The sequence below is a fragment of the Lampetra fluviatilis genome, chromosome 2 (genome assembly GCF_964198595.1).
Source record: "Lampetra fluviatilis chromosome 2, kcLamFluv1.1, whole genome shotgun sequence".
Classification (NCBI taxonomy): domain Eukaryota; kingdom Metazoa; phylum Chordata; class Hyperoartia; order Petromyzontiformes; family Petromyzontidae; genus Lampetra; species Lampetra fluviatilis.
This window is the reverse complement of record NC_136276.1, coordinates 6,471,750-6,490,042: the sequence shown is the minus strand read 5'-3', so window position 1 is coordinate 6,490,042 and position 18,293 is coordinate 6,471,750. Positions and strand designations below refer to the sequence as shown.

The window sequence follows — 18,293 nt, the reverse complement described above, 5'->3', positions numbered from 1 at the left end:
AGCCAACGGTTGTCCCTACCTTTTACGAAGGAATAGCCATAACAGGCAACACAACTGACCCGACAGCTGGTTAAACTTAAGCACTTTCACCTGCTCTTGTCTGTCAGGATTCTCAGATAAATGTGAAAAATGACGATACTTCAATTCAGTTTTCCTCTACCCCCAAAACTGTATGCCATTTCACTTGGTCACGAACTACAATGGAAGCACAGTTCATATATGTGAAGAGGTGAGGGGCTTTTTTTTGTCTGAGCCAAGATTACTGGCACTGTACACAGCACACGGAAACTTGTAAAGCTTTCCAGTGACTTCGCTCCCTGCGCGCCACTCCCAGTCAGGTGCCGCCCGGCAACAGATACTGCCCAGGACACAGAATAGATTTTCGTTGCCATTTCATTGCCATTACAGAAAGGAAAAGGAAACCAAACCGGCACTGCGGATCCCACTTCCATCTGAGACCACGTGCCGCCAATGCCCAAAGATCTGCGGATCCAAAATTGGACTGCCTCAGTCACTTCAATAGCCACCCCTCAACCTGACGGACGTCATCCCCGAACCCCGAGGGATTACCGACGACGACAACTGGAAACCTCTTCTTGGTTCTTTGGGTAAAGTCACGTAGAAGGGAAATAATAAAATAATAAAAATAAAACATAATAAAATAATATAATAAAATAACTGGAAACCACAACATATATACTTATGACGGTCATTGCAGGGGGGTCCTAAGGAAAGGAAAAATATATATATATACATATACTGTATATATTAAATAAAGTGATGGCCAAGAGCAGGTATGAAGAGTGCCTTTGAAGAATGTGATTTTATGGTGATAAATAGCATTCCAATGTGCTTCAAGAAGAACGTTTTTAATCTGTGTGTATCACCAACTGTGGCATGTGGATTTGAACCATCGACCCCCCAAAAAAAACCGATGAAACAATAATTGAGAAGTATTCGAAAGAGGCATTCTGAATGCATGCATGCATGATTTGAATTAGACCTGAGAGACAGACATCGGAACACATAGATCATGAAACAATTCCAAACTGGAGACAACATATGCTTGGTTCTTTCGGTAAAGTCACGTAGAAGGGAAACAATAAAATAATAAAAATATAAAACAATAAAATTATCACGACGTTTCGACTGCAACACAAGCAATCGTCATCAGGTGTGAAAAACACAGCAAGAAAATATTGTTTCATTGTTTGTTGGGGGGGGGGGGTCGATGGTTCAAATCCACATGCCACAGTTGGTAATACACACAGATTAAAAATGTTTTTCTTGAAGAAAATGTTCTTGCTGTCACGAAAGCTTTAAATCAAACTGGACACATTGCGAGAAGGAATGGATGGCCCACGGATGAGAGTGGTGACGGAATGGTAGCTGAAGTACGTAACAAGGTCAAGAGGATGTCTGCCGCGGAGATGGAGTGACGAGATGCATTGTGGTGTGGCGTCGTGGGAACACGGGATGGCAACATGGGGTGGCCTTCACTCAGCAGTGGATAGAACATGGCTCGTGATCACGATCTCATGGAACGCAGCAGCGTACCGATGCGCGACAGCATGCATGTGCAGTTTATTGGGGATTAGTCAGTAAAGTTACATAAACACTTCTGAGCAAGCAGTATACACTGACACGTGCTTTAAACCACTGTGTACACTGTGCAATGCTGCTGCACTTGTTCGCGATGAACAGGTCCGCTAAATGTGAACAGTCCAGAAGTGAGTCAGTGATGAATGATCGTTGGCCAATGCAAGACGCTTCCATTCCATTTCAAAGTCTGAAGCTTGTGAGAAGACAGAATTGCTCTCAGTGTTTCGAATGCAAACAGTGAACGTCTCAAGTCTGGACAGCAGACGCAAACTTTCAGCGGAGGAATGTGGATGAAAGCAGGAACTGTTGGGAGTTTGATTGAGGATGCAGATTACTGAGCGACACTTTACCTGGAATCGTGAATGGATAGGAACAAACAGGGGGGGGGGCAGGGGATGGATTGTGAGGATGAAGGCATCCAGAACGGAGAATTGGCTACGTACGGCGCGAAAGAAGTTCAACTTGCATACATGCAACAGAACAGTGGAAGACTGAACTGGGATGAAGAAAACAAAACTAGCGTGACAAGAGGGGTGAGGATTACGGACGGGGTCCTTTGCGGAGCTGCTCAACATAGCGCTGGAGAGTGAAACGTGAGTCACGCTGCAGCCCCCGACACTCTGCCAAAGACACCCCCCCAGACAATCACCCCCACAGCACGCCCCGAGACGCACATTTTTCCATAAGAGCGCACCGTGCCGAACTGGACACACCCATGCCCCCAACATCAGAGTAAGGCATCCGCGCGGTGTAGCCTGTAGCAACACACGGCTGTGTAAGCCTATGTTTGATTAAATGCTAACACACGGTGATACTACGATGGAATTATTTGGCCACACACACGCGCTCGCTCGCTCGCACGCATTCAGCTATAGCCTAGACTCCCAAGAACGCAGGTGAAATGCCACGTCAATCAATAGCATGCTGGCAACGCTGTTATGCTGAGAACAAATATCGCACACTGTCAGTCTATAGCAGGCGAAGTGCTGCGACAGTCCATAGCACACAGATACGTGGGTGCTATGTCAGCATGCTTTTCACGGGAATTCTGACAGTGGTTGCAAGCGGACACACAGAAAGGTGTAAAACGCGCTCAGCCTTTGTACATTATGCACACACCATCAACATTTATTTCAGAAGTGCACTGCGGTGCAAGAGACAGAGCAAACGTGGACCGGGGTGTAGTTTTAGTCACCAATGCCCACTGCTGCAAAGTGTGCCTCTGAAACTATATATGCGGAACATATTTGAATGGTCGGTCTAAAGAAGGCATCTGCAGAGTCAGGCTATGATTCCACGCAGGGGAAATGCCATATAAGTACATAACCCACACAAGCGTTAGCAGTCTACAATCTTATATCTTGCAGGTGTGCGTCTGTGTCTGTTATCTCATCCTCATCATCATCAGCCACGATAAATCCACTGCTGGATAAAGGAACTCCCAAAGCCACCGCTATTTGTCCCACGGGCATGCGATGTTATCTCCTCGATGTGTGTCGATATCTCCCATTTGTGTCTGTACAACAGTCTAGATCTCAGGTGTACCACTGCATCTTCCAGGTGTGTCTATCTCAGGTGTCCCACTGCATCTTCCAGGTGTGTTTCCATCTGAGGTGTACCACTGCATCTCCCAGGTGTGTCTCTATCTCAGGTGCACCACTGCATCTCCCAGGTATGTCTCGATCTCAGGTGTCCCACTGCATCTCCCAGGTATGTCTATCTCAGGTGCACCACTGCATCTCCCAGGTATGTCTCGATCTCAGGTGTCCCACTGCATCTCCCAGGTGTCTCTATCTCAGGCGTCCCACTGCATCTCCCAGCTGTGTCTCTATCTCAGGTGTACCACTGCGTCTCCCAGGTGTGTCTTTATCTCAGGTGTACCACTGCATCTCCCAGGTGTGTCTATCTCAGGTGTCCCACTGCATCTTCCAGGTGTGTCTCCATCTGAGGTGTACCACTGCATCTCCCAGGTGTGTCTCTATCCCCCGAGTGCGTCTCTATCTCTGTCGCTATCTGCTCCACTCAGTGTCTGCACTCAGTGCAGGCATGTGGCTGCTGCCCCGTGCGTGTGCGTGCGCTACACTGCGTGTGTCCCGTGCTCTGTGTGTGGATGCTTGCAGGTGTGTGTGTGTCTGCTGCCCTGTGTGTGCCTGCTGCACCTGTGTGTGTGTGTCTGTGTACGTGCTACCCGGTGCAGGTGTGCGGCGTGCAGTGCGCGCCCGCCACTCACACGCTCCGATCGATGGGATTCAGTTGCCGGTGCAGCGCCACGGAGAAACCGAAGAGGCTGCCCGAGTCGCCCTCCTTCACCACGGCAAGGCGCGTGTCCACGTTGAACGTGGCGGCCAGCGGCAGCAGCAGCAGTAGCAGCGCGGACAGCGACGGGAGGGCGGCCATGGAGCAGACACCAGGAGGACGAAGATGATGATGAGGAGGGAGGAGGAGGAGGATGACGAAGAGAGAGGCTAGTGAGCCGGGAGCAGCTGTCCCGCGGGCTGTCCGGCCGTGTGTCTCCGCCCGTGGCGCTGTGACCGGGCTCGGGGGAAGGCTGTTCTCGCCCCGCCTCCACCGAGGCTCCCGTTCACGGCGTCACCACCGCAACCACCACACAACCACCCTCATTCACTCCTCCCCGGTGTCGCCATGGATGCGTCGTATCTTCCCCCCCCCCACCACCACCATCACCACCCATCACCACCTACCCATCCACCGCCCCCGCATAAACATCAACCACCCGTCGTCATCTGTCGCACTCACTCACTGCCCCTCGCAGTGTCTGCTTGCCCGTGCCCAGCTGCTTGCTCTCACGTCGTAGCGCGATGGTGCTGAGCTCCCCCCGAGGGCATGAGTCCACTGCAGACTCAGAGTTGGACGGTGAAGAAGGGAAGGAAGTGGTGGGGGGGGAGGTCGACGGGTTGTCTAAGGGATTAGCGCCCTGATCCAGCACCGCATCGGTTCACCCGAGTTCGAATCCGGGCTGCGACAGCTTCCCCGTGTGATGGAACTGGGATCTCGAGTGGAGCTCGGTGATTGATGGTCGGGAGTTCGCGACCGACTCCGTCCGCGAGCCCTTCTCGAACGCGGGGTGATGTCCTCGCTCTCTGCGAGAGATCGGAACGGACCCCTTCGTGGCACGATTGCCCATTGGCATCATGAGTTGGAGAGGGATGGAGAAGAAAGTCAACGATTCGCTAGAGGGGTGAGGGTTAAAAGATACCGTAGCGTATTGAGTTTTTTGTTGTGTGCATCGTATTGAACGTGCGTGCACCCACGTGCGAACACACACTGCCATGGCGAATGTAACCACGCACATTTTAGTAATGGTCAGATGGCCGGGCTCGGAGGGAAAGCGTGAAGGGCAGTGGCTGTCCACGTGGAGGCGAGGACATGGGGATGAGGATGCTGAGCGCATGGGTGGCTCTCTGCGAGCGCATATACATTCCTTGTGTGGGGGGTTTATTTATCCATACTTCACCACTGCGGGCGAGTGCGGGTTGAAGGGCGGACAGCTGCTGCACAACCCTCTGCTGTCCGCAACGAAGCACCGTAGCAACCTATAACAGCTGTTACGAATATGGCTCTAGTGGTATTAACAGCTGAAGAAGAGCAAGGCTGTCTGTTTGAATGAAGATCGGTGCATCAGAGTTAATATTGGGAATTCCAGGACCACATTAGCTGGATGCAGTTCCATTCCAAATCAGGCATGTACGTCAGTGGTAGGTTGAATCAAGTGCAACTTAAGTCTAGATTTGAAGCTTTCGTGACTGCAAGGATTCATACTCTTAAGTTTTTTCGGTAAAGTCACCTAGGTAAAAAATAATACAATAATAATAAATGATTTATTTATTTGCATTTATTATTATTTTATTATTTTTTACCTACGTGACTTTACCAAAACAACCCAAGAGTATGCAGCTTAAGTATCTATTAGTTATATCGGTCTACATCAGTGCAAATTAAGTGTAGTTGAGGTGCATTATGCCATAGGCCAAACGGAATTGCGCAGTCATTAGAGATGCGGGGAAGCGGTGGCTCAGTGGTGCCAGAAAGATGTGCATTACTTGATCATATTGGCACAAGGCAGACGTGGAAACAAATGACGAACTCTGCTTTGGACACCGACGGTGCTACCTTGCCCGTGGATCACGACGATGATGCAGTCGAATGCGATTTTATTTAGCGAATGCTTTTACACAGAGCACAAGTTACACAAAACAAGTAATACTGGTAGGAGCCTCCTGGTTACACCAGCCCACACGGGATTATTGTGTCCGTCCGTCCGTCGTGCATCAAAAAATGGGAGGGGTGGGGCTTGGTGGAGAGGGGAGGGTGGGGAAGGTCTGGGTGGGGAGGGTGGGGGGGTGGGGGGGGAGGGTGGGGAGGGGCTGGGTGGGGAGGGTGGGGGTGGGAGGGGTGGGGCTGGGTGGGGAGATGCTGGTCACCCCGTGGTGCCCTTATAAAACTCAACGTTTAACCTACTCACGCCGGCTTGTGCCCGCCCTCACAGTTGGGCATATTTGCGGAATACACCACGCCGCCGTTGACCCTGGCCATTGACCGAACAAGCCAACGTTCCTACCAGCTCCCTCCGCAGGAATGTGTTTAAATGCACACAAATGTATGTCAACGTTATGCGTGCGCGGGCGTCACCCCACGTAGCCCACAAGAAACGTTGGGTCCACGTGTGACAGCAGCATCCTCCAGCACGAGCGAAACAACAAAACTGCGCCCCGCCCTGACGCGAACTTCACAGCCGTGCAGGGAGACGGTGCGACGCTGTCTCCTTGCTCCCCTCATTCACACAGCCTGGGGCAGGGGGGTGGATGGGGCTTGTCGCCGCCGTAGTACGCCTCGACCATCGACGTTTGGCAAGCGGCCACCCACAACGTGCAACAAACCACGCGGTTCAATCTTGATTTGAAGCTTTCGTGGCTGCAGGAATCCATACTCTTTCTAGATGTGAAGCACTTGATGCAGCAAATCTGGCTGTGACGGTCCCACCTGATGACGGAGACTTGTGTTGCCTCCGAAACGTCGTGAGATTATTATTTGTATTAATTTAATTTCATTTTTTTACCTACGTGACTTTACCGAAAGAACTAAGAGTATGAATCCTTACTCTTTGGTTCTTTCGGTAAAGTCACGTAGGTAGAAACACTTCAGCAGATTCTTTTCTTGCTGTGGTTGTCCTACCTGATGACGATTGCTTGTGTTGCGATCGAAACGTCGTGATCTATTATTTTTCTACTTACATGACTTTAGGGGCCGTCCATAAATGACGTCACGCACCTGGGGAGGGGGGGGGGTCAGACATTTGTGACGATGTGTGACAAGGGGGGGGGGGCGGGTTGAGAAATGTGACGTCACATAAAAATGTGCAACTTTAAATAAATATAGACAACACGTTCTACCTAATTAAATAGACTTTTTAATAAATGTTTTCTCCTACATCATCAGAGTGCAGCGCCACATTAAATACGTACTACAATGACAATAGTTTAAAGCTTTGTGACGTCATATTTAAGGGGGGGGGACTGACTTTTTGTGACGCCGTGTGACGATGGGGCCTGGGGGGGGTAAAAAATCGTCCAAAATCGCGTGACGTCATTTATGGACGGCCCCAAAGAACCAAAGAGTATAAACCACGTGGTGGTTGGTTGCACGTGGAGTCGAGGACAGGTGGCGCCCACGTGACCACCCCCCCCCCCAAACACCCCCCCCCCCCAAACTCTCACGCGCCAGGTGTCACGTGACGGCCGTCTGAGGGAAAAAGGGGGTGGGGGACTATTGCCCCCACTCCCCCCTCCCCCTCTCAACCCGAATCGAGCCAATCAGATGTCGCGCTGGCGGTCACGTGGCGTTTTCGGTCCCGGAAGCGGTTGGAGCAGCAGCAGCGGGAGAAGAAGAAGAAGCGGCCATGCTGTCGGCTCTGCTCCGGGAGCACCAGGCGGGGCAGGCGGCGCGCAGGGACGCGCAGGGTAACTTCCCCGGGGATAACAACACGGGGATAACTGAGACAGAGCAGGGTTAACCCGGGCAATTAGGAGCGTTACTCGCATCACGACCCCCCCCCCCCACACTCCCCCCCGGTAACCGGCGACGCCGGTCTCGTTCCGCGCACCCAAGGGACGGACTCACCCCCCCCCCCCCCATGTCTGTCTTTGGTCAATTGCCGAACCCTGCCAACGTTGAGATCTAGACGCGTGCTGCAGAGATCTAGACGTGTGCTGGGCTAGAGATAGAACGGCTGTGGTTAGTGCTGCATGGCGTGACCGCGAGAGATGTGGGGGGGGTCCATCTAGCAGTGGACTGACCATGGCTGATGTGGTTCAGACGTGTTGCGGATTGGCCGTGCTGAGGAAATGCTCAAGTCTTGTCCAGCCAAAGTGCCCATCAGTAGATGCTTACTGTGCCGCATTGTGCCAGCAATAATGCCTGCTATGGTTTTAACATGGTCAGTAAATGTAATTTTGCCCACCGCATGGATAATAATTAACTGGAATTACAACAACCATAGAAGTATCTCCCCCCACCACGTTCCAGTGTTCACAGTTGCACGTGATCGGACGATGACTATCGCATCTGCCCACCTTGCCCCTCGCATGTCACTCACTCTGGTCTCCTCCACGCACTCTGCTCCAGTAACCCAAGACCCTGCTGTGGAAGGCCCACCACCATCAACTCGTTTAGTGGGAGGCGCACAGTTCAATCCCAGACTCTTTTAAAACTTTGCTTGACTGTCTCTATAACAATGTTGCATGCAGCGTCGTGAGATGTGGTTGAATTCACACGCTGTGTCAATGCAAATTATTTCGTGAATAGTTTGGTTCAAGGTTCATCTCAACCTCGGAGAAGGAGTCGAACATTGCGCACGTGTATGTTGTGTAATACTTCACATGATATATGAGTTTGGCAAGTGCAACTTATGTTTGGCAGCTGGTGCACAGTAAATGCCTTGTAATCATGCCTCCAAATCTTTTCACATTTTGTATAGTTGTAGTCCCTGTTTTTATACTATGGCACATTAACTACAGGCTAACCGTTGAAATTGCATACTGTAGCTGTAGTGGCAGTCAGTCCTCCACTCTCCTTATCTTAGCTGGAGGCTCCTTCAAGTCCTGAGTGGCTGGCCGGTAGATGTGAGGGTATTTCAACCAAACCCGACTGTACTGTGACCTCGCATGCTGGGATGCCTTGTGCCCTAATGGCCCATTTGACTTCGTGATATAAGGAGCTACAGTACTCGCAAGGACGAATGGGCACATTTTAACGCGATATTGTGTACGCATAAGATGTTAAAGTCCTAGGTTATATTGTAAAAAATGACAAAATAACAAAGCCGAATGCTGGATATTGTCATTGTGCAATTTTTCGTGCAATTTCCCTACAGAGCATAGAAAAAAAGAGGCTGTGGCAGCAGCTATGCGTGTTGCGGATGCTATGGTTGATCAGCTTAATGTTGGGTAAGTGGCCAAGATGTTGTGGCTTTTTACTGAACTATCACACTTTTCCACAACGCGAATAGTGTGAATGTAAGTCAATCTAATTTGTTCAATTTGATCTTCAGTCAATGTATCTTACGTCTCATTTTTCCTTTGTTGCAAACAGTGCATTGTGTTGTAAATAATGTATTTGCATATTCATTTTAAAGTGCATTGAATTTCATTTTCATTGAGGTTTTTCATGGTCAGGACTATTGTTCAACAAAGTTATTATCAACAACTGGTGCAGTGACTTGAGTGAAATAATTTTGGCACTGGGTATATTATTAAGGGGGTTTGACATCCTTGGAGCGAATAAACGTTTCTGTGCATTTGGGCGTGAAATAACTTACGTCTGCCATCTCTCAACCGACATGTAAAAAAAAGTTTGCACTTTGTCTAAGTGCAGTTTCCACTGTTGTAAAGCTTTCATTGGTATGACATTTAATCATCTGTTCTCCTCTGCATGCCTACCTGGGCTGCTGGGCCTGTCACTTGAACAGATGCTAAATTACTGAGCTTTTGGGCAAGTACAATCCATTGATTAAAATCGATTGTGACATTTAGTTGAATGAAATCAATGAGACTGAACCCATGAGAAACAATACAAATGAGATGGTAAAAATACGCCAAAATATTAATGATACAATTTGTGACCCTATGACTTTTGTGGTGGGGTGTGAGGATGATTGTTTAAAAGCCTAATGTTTATAATAATTTTCATGAAAAATTGTGGTTACTGCTGTTACTAGTTGCTTATGGAGATTAATTTATCAACTTAATATTTGCCTCACGACTGGCATGTTGATGATAATAGGTTGTTTTTAATCTGATGTAATTTTATTGAAAATTAATTATGGAAATTGTCAAGTCCCTCTTCTCCAGTGACATTTCAGTCATGAATCACAATGGCTTTGTCAGTGAGAACACTTGCTTACTAGGAGGAGGAAACGTTTTGTCCGTGGCAACTTCCTCATATGCTTGCATTGTGGCTCTGTTGAGAAAGTGCATCGCAGTTGGAAAGTTGCGAGTTAATTCCTATTCATGAGGACGTCAACACTGGTGGACATTTTCATAGAGTTTCCACCACCATAGGAATGTGGAATTCACAGCACTGGAGATGAGCAGCTCAATGGTCGTTTGAGCACTGTGATTTGATGTTATATTTTGGTCGTTTGAGCACTTAGACTTGACATTATATTTTTATGGATTTGGCTGACTTGTTCGTTACAACAAAGATCATATATAATTTATCTAAAGAGCTGAGGGCAGTACTGGAAATTGTATTGTTGTGAAGATTACTCAAACATTACCATGATATTGCTTTCTATGCGATTATTGTGTTTCCTTTGCCACCGAAACGTGATTAAAAAAATCTCATCTGCTAACAAGACAGTTTCCATGAAGCAATGTAGTGATAAGCATTTGGAAGAGATAGAGGAAGTTCTACAGGAAGGGAAAACGGAAATAATTTAGAACGAGCAAAAAAATAAAACCCCAGTTTTATAATATACCGTATAATGCATCATGTGTGTAACTAACTCTTGAACCGTCGGTCACTTTTTTGTGTTGCTTATTTAATTGTATGTAGGAAAATAAAGTGAAAGTTTGTAGTAGTAGCAGTAAGTGAAATAGTGAGTGTCAGCCAAGCGGCAGAAGGTTACATTTATGATATGTCTGACACCTGTTCACTTTACACATGGAAGCTGCTTCGGGCTTGTTCAGTGGTTTGAGGTAATCTGTCTGGGAATGTAGAACACTAATATTGTAATTGCTACTGCATGGCCATTGTACAATTCATCCTATATACACTGCAGCTTACTGCACATTGATGCAATCTCTTGGCATTTTCTCTCGCCACTTTATGCTGGTGATGTCCATGTTATGTTTTTTCCCTCAATATAATTTATTTATTATAATATTTTGAATGTAAATACATGTTTAGTTATTTACTATGTTTACATTGCATGTTTGGATTTACTTGGTGCTATTGTATAAGTCATCAGAACATTGTTGAGTGAACAGGTTTACGTGTATTTCAAAAGTCTTGTTAGGCTTAGGGATGATGACGTCTGCACATAACAAAGATTCTCTATGGCCTAACTCTTTCGTGATGCCATACAGGACTGTTATTAAAATATTTACTGACAATAGTGCACAATTTTATCGGAAATTAGTTTGAGTTGAATTGTTACATGGATTATCCCCTTGAGCCAGTTGCCTGGAAATGTGTGAGCTATTGTAGATGTCTGCTAACGGATTGTTACAAACCTCACATCACTTGGTGAAAGCCAAACAAATGATCTCTTCTGTCCCAGACCAAGCTTTGATTCACGGCATTATTTTCCATTGTTCAGTAATTTATTTGTGTCACCAACCATTCCACCAGATATCATTATTTATTCCAACTGAAGATGATGTAATTTGTTCATTTATGCTGCTTGATTTTTCAGTTTTGATAATGTTATAATGACATCATATTACGAATGCCTTGCATCAGTTGGTTAATAAAAAAAGAGTATATGTTTAAATGGGCAATAGTGCGGTTGCAGCTGCCTGTGGTCTGGTAAAGGACCCCCTTCACATGCCTCCTGTGAGTGTGTTTATGAAGATAACTTGGTTCTACGTTCAATATCCTTGCTGATAATTTGTGAACGTCACTTCCTTCACATGCCTTTGTCAGGGCCACACAGGAGTTATCGCAACATATACAGAACAACTAAAACGTTACAATTTGACACATTGATACGTAATGATCACATAAGTGGAATATGTAGCTCATTGGTGTAAGCAGATATTGCCATAGAAAGAATATGAAGTAAAATGTATTTTACATGAATAATTTTGTATTAAAATGCTTCCTTATTTCAAGACCACAGTTACAAACATGGAAGTTAAGTCTAGTGGTTCACTAATTATTTACTTCTACTTTGGATGAGGCAAACGCCTGTTTGCTTTTGTTTTAGCATATTCAGCCAAATAGAAGAAAAAAGGGAGACCAGATACATTGTTTTTGAGCAAGGATCACCATAGTCACATGATCTCTACGGTCCACGATAGAGGAGCAGTGGAAAAAGAGGTGCATAGGGCCATGGATGGCAGCTGCCATGGCAACATCATCAACAACCCCATCCATGGCGATGGAGAGAGGAGACAGACACGGGGAGAAATACAGATATATACAGAGAGAGCAAGGCAGAGGGAGAAAGACAGACTTGCCAATTTATTATTGAAAAATATGCATTCAAAGTAAAAAAAAATCTGCTTTTATTGAGGTTGCGCAATGCCTACCAAAGGCAGTTTAACACGTAGGCTTTTGCGACCAGATTACGTTATTTATAAATGTGTCGCAACCCTCCACCACCCGACATGGCCAATCAGTAAAAAAAGTGTCACGTTGACAATACAAATAGTTCACTACTTTAGCCCACCGGTGTGTTGAAGAGTGGATCCACAACATTTACAATTTGAGTACGACAGTTCACTGGAAATTACATCCAGCATCTTCGAGCAATTTGCCAGATTTGTGAAGCCATCCACCTGCTTCTGGTCTTAAATAGTGCAGGGTGACGTTATCATTTTTGAACCCCATCACGTTTTGAGATCACAGGCAGAGGTGGGGGTGTGGGTGTAACCCCTTCACCTTCAATTAACTACCACTAAACTACGATGCAAAAAACGTATTAAGCTTGTGCCAGAGGCCCCAGAGAGACAGGTGTTTATGACGTCTCCTGGCCAAACCCCATTTGTCAGAGCCAGGAGACTGAATCCTTACCCTTGGGGCTCCTCCGGAAACAACAAAAAGCAACTTCGGATGGCCACGTGGAATGTTCGAACACTCACTGTGGACCGGTACCGCCTGGATCTCCGTGGTATTCAGGTGGACCGGCTCTGGCTCCTGCCACCATGAGGGGTGGACAGTCCTCTACTCGGGGCACGAGACTGCCAAGCAACAGGGAGTGTCTCTTCTTCTGAACAAAAGAATGAAGGGGCGTGGGAGCGTGGCGGTGAGGCGTGGGAAGCTGTAAGCCCCAGGCTACTTTGGACTCAACTTGCCATCAACCAGAGGCGAGGAGTGGTGGTCGTGGTTACTTATGTCCCCACCGAAGATGAACATCGGTGGAGGGATGCAGGCAAGGCCGATGAGTCAGATGCGTTCTATGACCTGTCACAGGTGCTGGCTAAAGTGCCCCCTCGGGATAGAGTCATCTTGTTGGCTGACTTCAATGCCCAAGTTAGTCATGATGCTAGCACCTGGTCTGGAGTGATTGGAAGACATGGGCCAGATCAGCTCAATAACAACGGTAGGAGGCTGCTAGATTTTTGTGCAGCCCATGGGCTTGTAATTATCAACACGCTGTTCCGGCATTGGCGCATCCACACAACATCATGGATGCATGCCGGGTCCAAGCAAGAACATTTGCTGGACTACATAGTGACGGAACATCGGATGCGGGCCCATGTCCTTGACACCAGGACCTACCGTGGAGCTGATCTGCCCACTGACCATCGAATTGTTATCTGTAAGATGCACCTGCCATTCTTCCACTCCGGTGGTGGGTGTACACCCAGGACCCCATTCAAACCCATAGTGGCATGGTCTCAGCTAGCTGATGAAAGTTGCAAGTGAGAATTTCATCATCGCTTGCGGCTGGGGTTGGCATCGTCCCCCACTCCTCCTGATGTTGAGGGGAAATGGGCGAGATTTAGGACTGTGGCTCATGCAGCTGCAATGGCTGCTTTGGGTTCACGGTGCAGACCTCCTCAGAGACCCTGGCTGACAGAGGAGGTGTTCAGGCTGGATGAGAAAAAGCGACAGGCCCACTCTCATCGTCTACAGCATCCCACGTCAAGAGTACGAGGAGGCTTACTGCAGCCTTCGCTTGGGGGTTCGGAGAGCCGTGAGGCGCTGCAAGGATGGTGGGTGGTCGCAGGTTGCTGAGGAGATGGAGTCTGCCTCAATGGCCCGCGATCACAAATCGCTCTTTAATTCCATAAAAAGTAACCTGCAGCGCCACATCTATTACCATCAGTAGGGGAAAGAATGGTGATCCAATCTCCGACCCCCAGGAACAGGTTTGCAGATTTGCTGAGCATTTCTGCCGGGTCCTGGGGGAGGGGAAATCCCTCAGCCTGGAAAACATCGTGGGACAAAGTGGGGATGACCCTGCTGAGGCTGGGGTGCCTCAAATATTGGAAGAAAAAGTTCACCCTGTGAGTGGCTGGCTGAGGTGCCATCTGTTGAGGAAGTACCGACGGCGATTCGGAGCCTGAGATCAGAGATGATCTCCCAAGAGAAATGCTGAGGGAGGGTGGCGTTAGTGCACAGACTGCCCTGCATGACATTATAACAGTCTGGACCTCTGCAAGGGTTCCGCAGGATTTGAAGGATGCCCTGGTGGTCTCCCTCTTTAAGAAGGGGGACCGCACATACTGTAACAACTACAGGGGCATCTCACTTCTGTGTGTGCCGCAAAAGGTCCTGGCAAGGATTATTCAACATCGCCTTGCCAGGCAAGGATTATTCAGGCAAGGATTATTCAACATCGCCTTGCCAGGCACTCTGAGGAGAGGCTTGCGGGGCCCCAATGTGGTTTCAGGAAAGGGCGGTCCTGCACAGATGCCATATTTTCTGTCCTACTGCTACAGCAGATGTGTGGGGAATTCCAACAAAACCTACATCTCTGCTTTATTGACCTGGTCAAGGCCTATTATACCATCAGTAGGCCTGGGCTCTGGGTTGTTTTTCGTGCTTTCAGAGTCCCTGACCCACTGCTCACGATCATTAAGGACCTTTATGATGGTGAGCGGGCCCGGGTAAAACTACGTGGCCGGGAGTCTGAGCCATTGCCTATTCACTTTGGGGTGCGACAGGGATGTCCTCTCGCTCCCACATTATTTAACATCTATTTCGACCACGTAGTTTGTGAAGCGTTCAATAGCTGTACTGGAGGAATTTCCATCTGGTACAGATACAATGGGAGGCTGATCGATGCCTGGGTGCGGTCAAGAGATGGCTGCCTATAGCTCAACCATGTTATGTTTGGCGATCTGGTAATTGCTGCTCACTCAGAAGGAGGCGTTGGAGGCGCTGCTGCTGAGCATGTAGCTTGCCACTGAGAAATGGGGACTTACCATCAGCCCCACCAAAACTAAGCACCTGCCTGGGTATTTTGTACCATCGGACACTCCACCCCCACAACTCCCAATTGGTAATTGGGCAGTTGTGGAGAGAGTGGAGAGTTTCCCATACCTGGCAGGTGCTGATGACCGGCTCCGGTTTGACAGCAGAGGTCTCGCTGAATCAGTCAAGCAGCATTATCTTTTTATCGGTTGCGTAACGCTGCTGTGTGGAAGCTACCTGGTCTGTCGCTCCGCACGAAGCTTCAGGTCTTCTCGGCCACAGTCATTCCCTCCCTTCTCTACGCTTGCGAAACGTGGACCCCCCTAATGAAATATCTTCGCCGGTTAGAAACATTTAGGCGGGCTGGTGTGAGGAGCTCACATATCCTTGAAATATCTGGACAAAGTCCCATCGGTGAGCTCCTCCGACAGGCAAGGCTACGTTGGCTGGGTCATGTAGCCCGCATGGCCAGCCACCGCATGCCTAAACAGCTTTTATTCGGCCGGATCGAGGGGGCTAAACGGGTGCGGCACGGGCTAGAGAAGAGATTGAGTGATGTGGTACAGGAGGATGTGGAGCTGAGTGGGCTTGCTGATGACTGGTACCAGCGGTGTCAAGATCGGCCTTTGTGGAGGAGGCTCGTGAAGGACGCTCCTGGGCAGTTGGAGGCAGTCGCCCTCCAACAACAACGGAGGGGGGAGGAGCGACGCTCACAACAAGGAGCGGAGCACCGGGTAGTTAAAGCACAGCCAGTTAGCACAGTAGGGGGCACAGGTGGTGTATCAGCCAGTCATCTCAGTCGACCCGTGGCACCTGGGTCTTCCCCGTGACCTGCCAGTGGGCGTTCGACACTTTACGTGGCCTCCACGTGCATATAGCCTGGCACAAGCATCGTGGTGACGTCACCACCACCTAGTGGCGAATGGCGGTTGTTGTATGCAATTATGTAATAGATCAGTAATCGGCCACTTAGCATGTGACCCACCTGTAAGAAATTGCAATATGTGTTGCCGTATACCTACTGTAATCACCCAGGAATGTCTGTCCTTAACGCTCGTTACGTCACTCCACATCGACCAGCCACCTTCATTAATAATTATCAGCAGGTCACTCCACATCGAACAGCCCCCCACATTAATAATCATAAGGTGATGTCCTCCAAATGGACATCCCCCCCCCATTCATAATGATTAGCGGCTGACGTCACTCCACGTGGGGGGCCGAGGCGCCTCCTCCCCCCTCCTCGGCGTCAACTTACAACCCTCACTACAAAGGCAGAACCCTCACGTCACGCGATCTCCGTAACGCTATAGAGACATCAAAGTAAAAAGGATGTCATGATGAACAAGGGATTATAACCTTAAAATGAAATATGTCTGTGTCACCGCGCCCTTACAAATTGCACACGAATGGATGCAATGAATATCACGGCGCGGTCTGCTTTTCGCTTGCAAGTTTCAGATTTACTGCAATACACCCGTCCTTGGACGGGCAAAAGGCTAGTTACTTAATACGCTTCCAGACGTATTAATAAGTAAATTACTGGCCAAGACTAGTTAGAGAATCAATCGATATTGAGAAGAATTCAAATAATTTCAACCGCTGTGATAGCAGACTCAGCGCACATTTACAAATAATGCGATCTAACCCAAAAAACCTTTATTATGAACCGACCAAAGGCATTGGTATTTGACTGAATATTTTAAAAAGTATTATTAGGTTTACTTCTAGTTCTGAAATTATTCCACGATGTTTTATAAAAGCCTTAAGTTATCTGCATGAGGAATCTACATGAGAAATGTATCATACGTGAATCCAACTTCCATGCAATATTACAGGATATCGGATATTGTTCCCAGTAGCAGACGTTACAGCAGTGAGCATTGATGACTATACTGTACTGATGAGTCTTAATTTTGACGAAACCGGTCCACAGTTGACTTTCACTGCATCCGTCACATTTGCTCAGATTTATTTTTCATGGTGATCTAAGACGAGAGGACCACAATGCCCTTCCTTGGGTTTTTTTGCATATGCACAATAGCTGTCTGCTTTTTAAAACTTTCTGTGTCTTGTTTGAAAGGTATAGTGTACAGATTTTGGTATTTTTGCATTTCATTTTTCATTGCCAAATGTTTGGTAACCTTTTTTGGGCTTATTCGTTTCCAAAGCGTCATTTTAGACCAACATGGTTTCACTCTACTGGCTTTCATTACCCTTTCTCTCTACAATGTAGCCTCTTCCAAATATGGTAAAAAAAATTGCAAATGCTCACCAAGTCAATACAAATTTTTCCCTGCAGACGGTTTAATGAGGGCTTTGTTTGTGATGCCAACAGTTCTGGGGAAAAATCTAGTTGAAATCAATGTAATCAATACATAACCCTTGATTAACTTACATCATTATTTTCCCAAGGCCACAGGGGTTATTTGTGAAAATCTTCACTCTGTTGTAACTTGTATCCCTGGAGTCCTACCATGAGGCGAGTGTGTGACCTCGTGGTAAGTAAATAAACACGATCATCGCTGTAGTGTTGGTTTGGACGATGCAGCATAATGCTGCAATTGCTTAAAATGACCAAATGAGTTTCAAGTTTGATGAAAAAAAAATGCTGTACATGATTAAATAGTACAGGCAGGTGTGCATGGGGGGATCCTTTGGGATAGATTGTCTGTTTGCCATTGATAGTACTGTTCTGAAGAAAAGTTTGGGATGCAAAGTATTCACTGAACCCAAGAGTCACGTGGTAAATAAGTTGCTGTAAATGAGTGAGGCCTACATTTCTAAAGATGTTTTAATTGCTAAGAGTTTTAAAATATACAGTCCTGTCACCGACACTGCAGTGGGTTATTGTGAGAAACAACTATTTGCACGATTGTAAAGTTGATTAAGATGCCACTTTGCTACAAACATCTGGTGCATATTTCATTGAAGCACACTGCTGTTAGTCTGAGGTACGCATGCATTTGTTTCGGAATGTTTCACACTCTTAGGCGTGTTTACGGTGTAGTCAGTCTACCATTGTTCATAGAGGAAGAACACGTAAATAGAAAGTTATGTAAAGAACCTACTACGTATGCTGCCGG

At 47.5% G+C, this 18,293-nt stretch overlaps 2 protein-coding genes across 7 annotated transcripts in view; one reads left to right on the top strand and one right to left on the bottom strand.

Annotated features, from left to right (window-relative positions):
* LOC144940734 (integrin alpha-6-like) overlaps nucleotides 1–4,250 on the bottom strand; it is a 41,436-nt gene extending 37,186 nt beyond the window's left edge. For 3 of the 6 annotated variants that reach the window (XM_078867153.1, XM_078867110.1, XM_078867137.1), the window contains exon 1: nucleotides 3,833–4,249. In XM_078867153.1, the coding sequence (XP_078723279.1) occupies nucleotides 3,833–3,999 (167 nt within the window). In that variant the 5' untranslated portion in view covers nucleotides 4,000–4,249. Of the gene's footprint in view, nucleotides 1–3,832 lie in introns of all 6 variants that reach the window. The other 3 variants (XM_078867117.1, XM_078867145.1, XM_078867126.1) reach the window with 2 other exon arrangements.
* Nucleotides 4,251–7,462: 3,212 nt separating this feature from the next.
* Nucleotides 7,463–18,293, top strand: part of BLOC1S1 (biogenesis of lysosomal organelles complex 1 subunit 1) — a 28,168-nt gene continuing 17,337 nt past the window's right edge. The window contains exons 1-2 of the mRNA XM_078866967.1: nucleotides 7,463–7,580; nucleotides 8,993–9,065. Of these exons, the coding sequence (XP_078723093.1) occupies nucleotides 7,520–7,580; nucleotides 8,993–9,065 (134 nt within the window). The 5' untranslated portion in view covers nucleotides 7,463–7,519. The remainder of the gene's footprint in view (nucleotides 7,581–8,992; nucleotides 9,066–18,293) is intronic.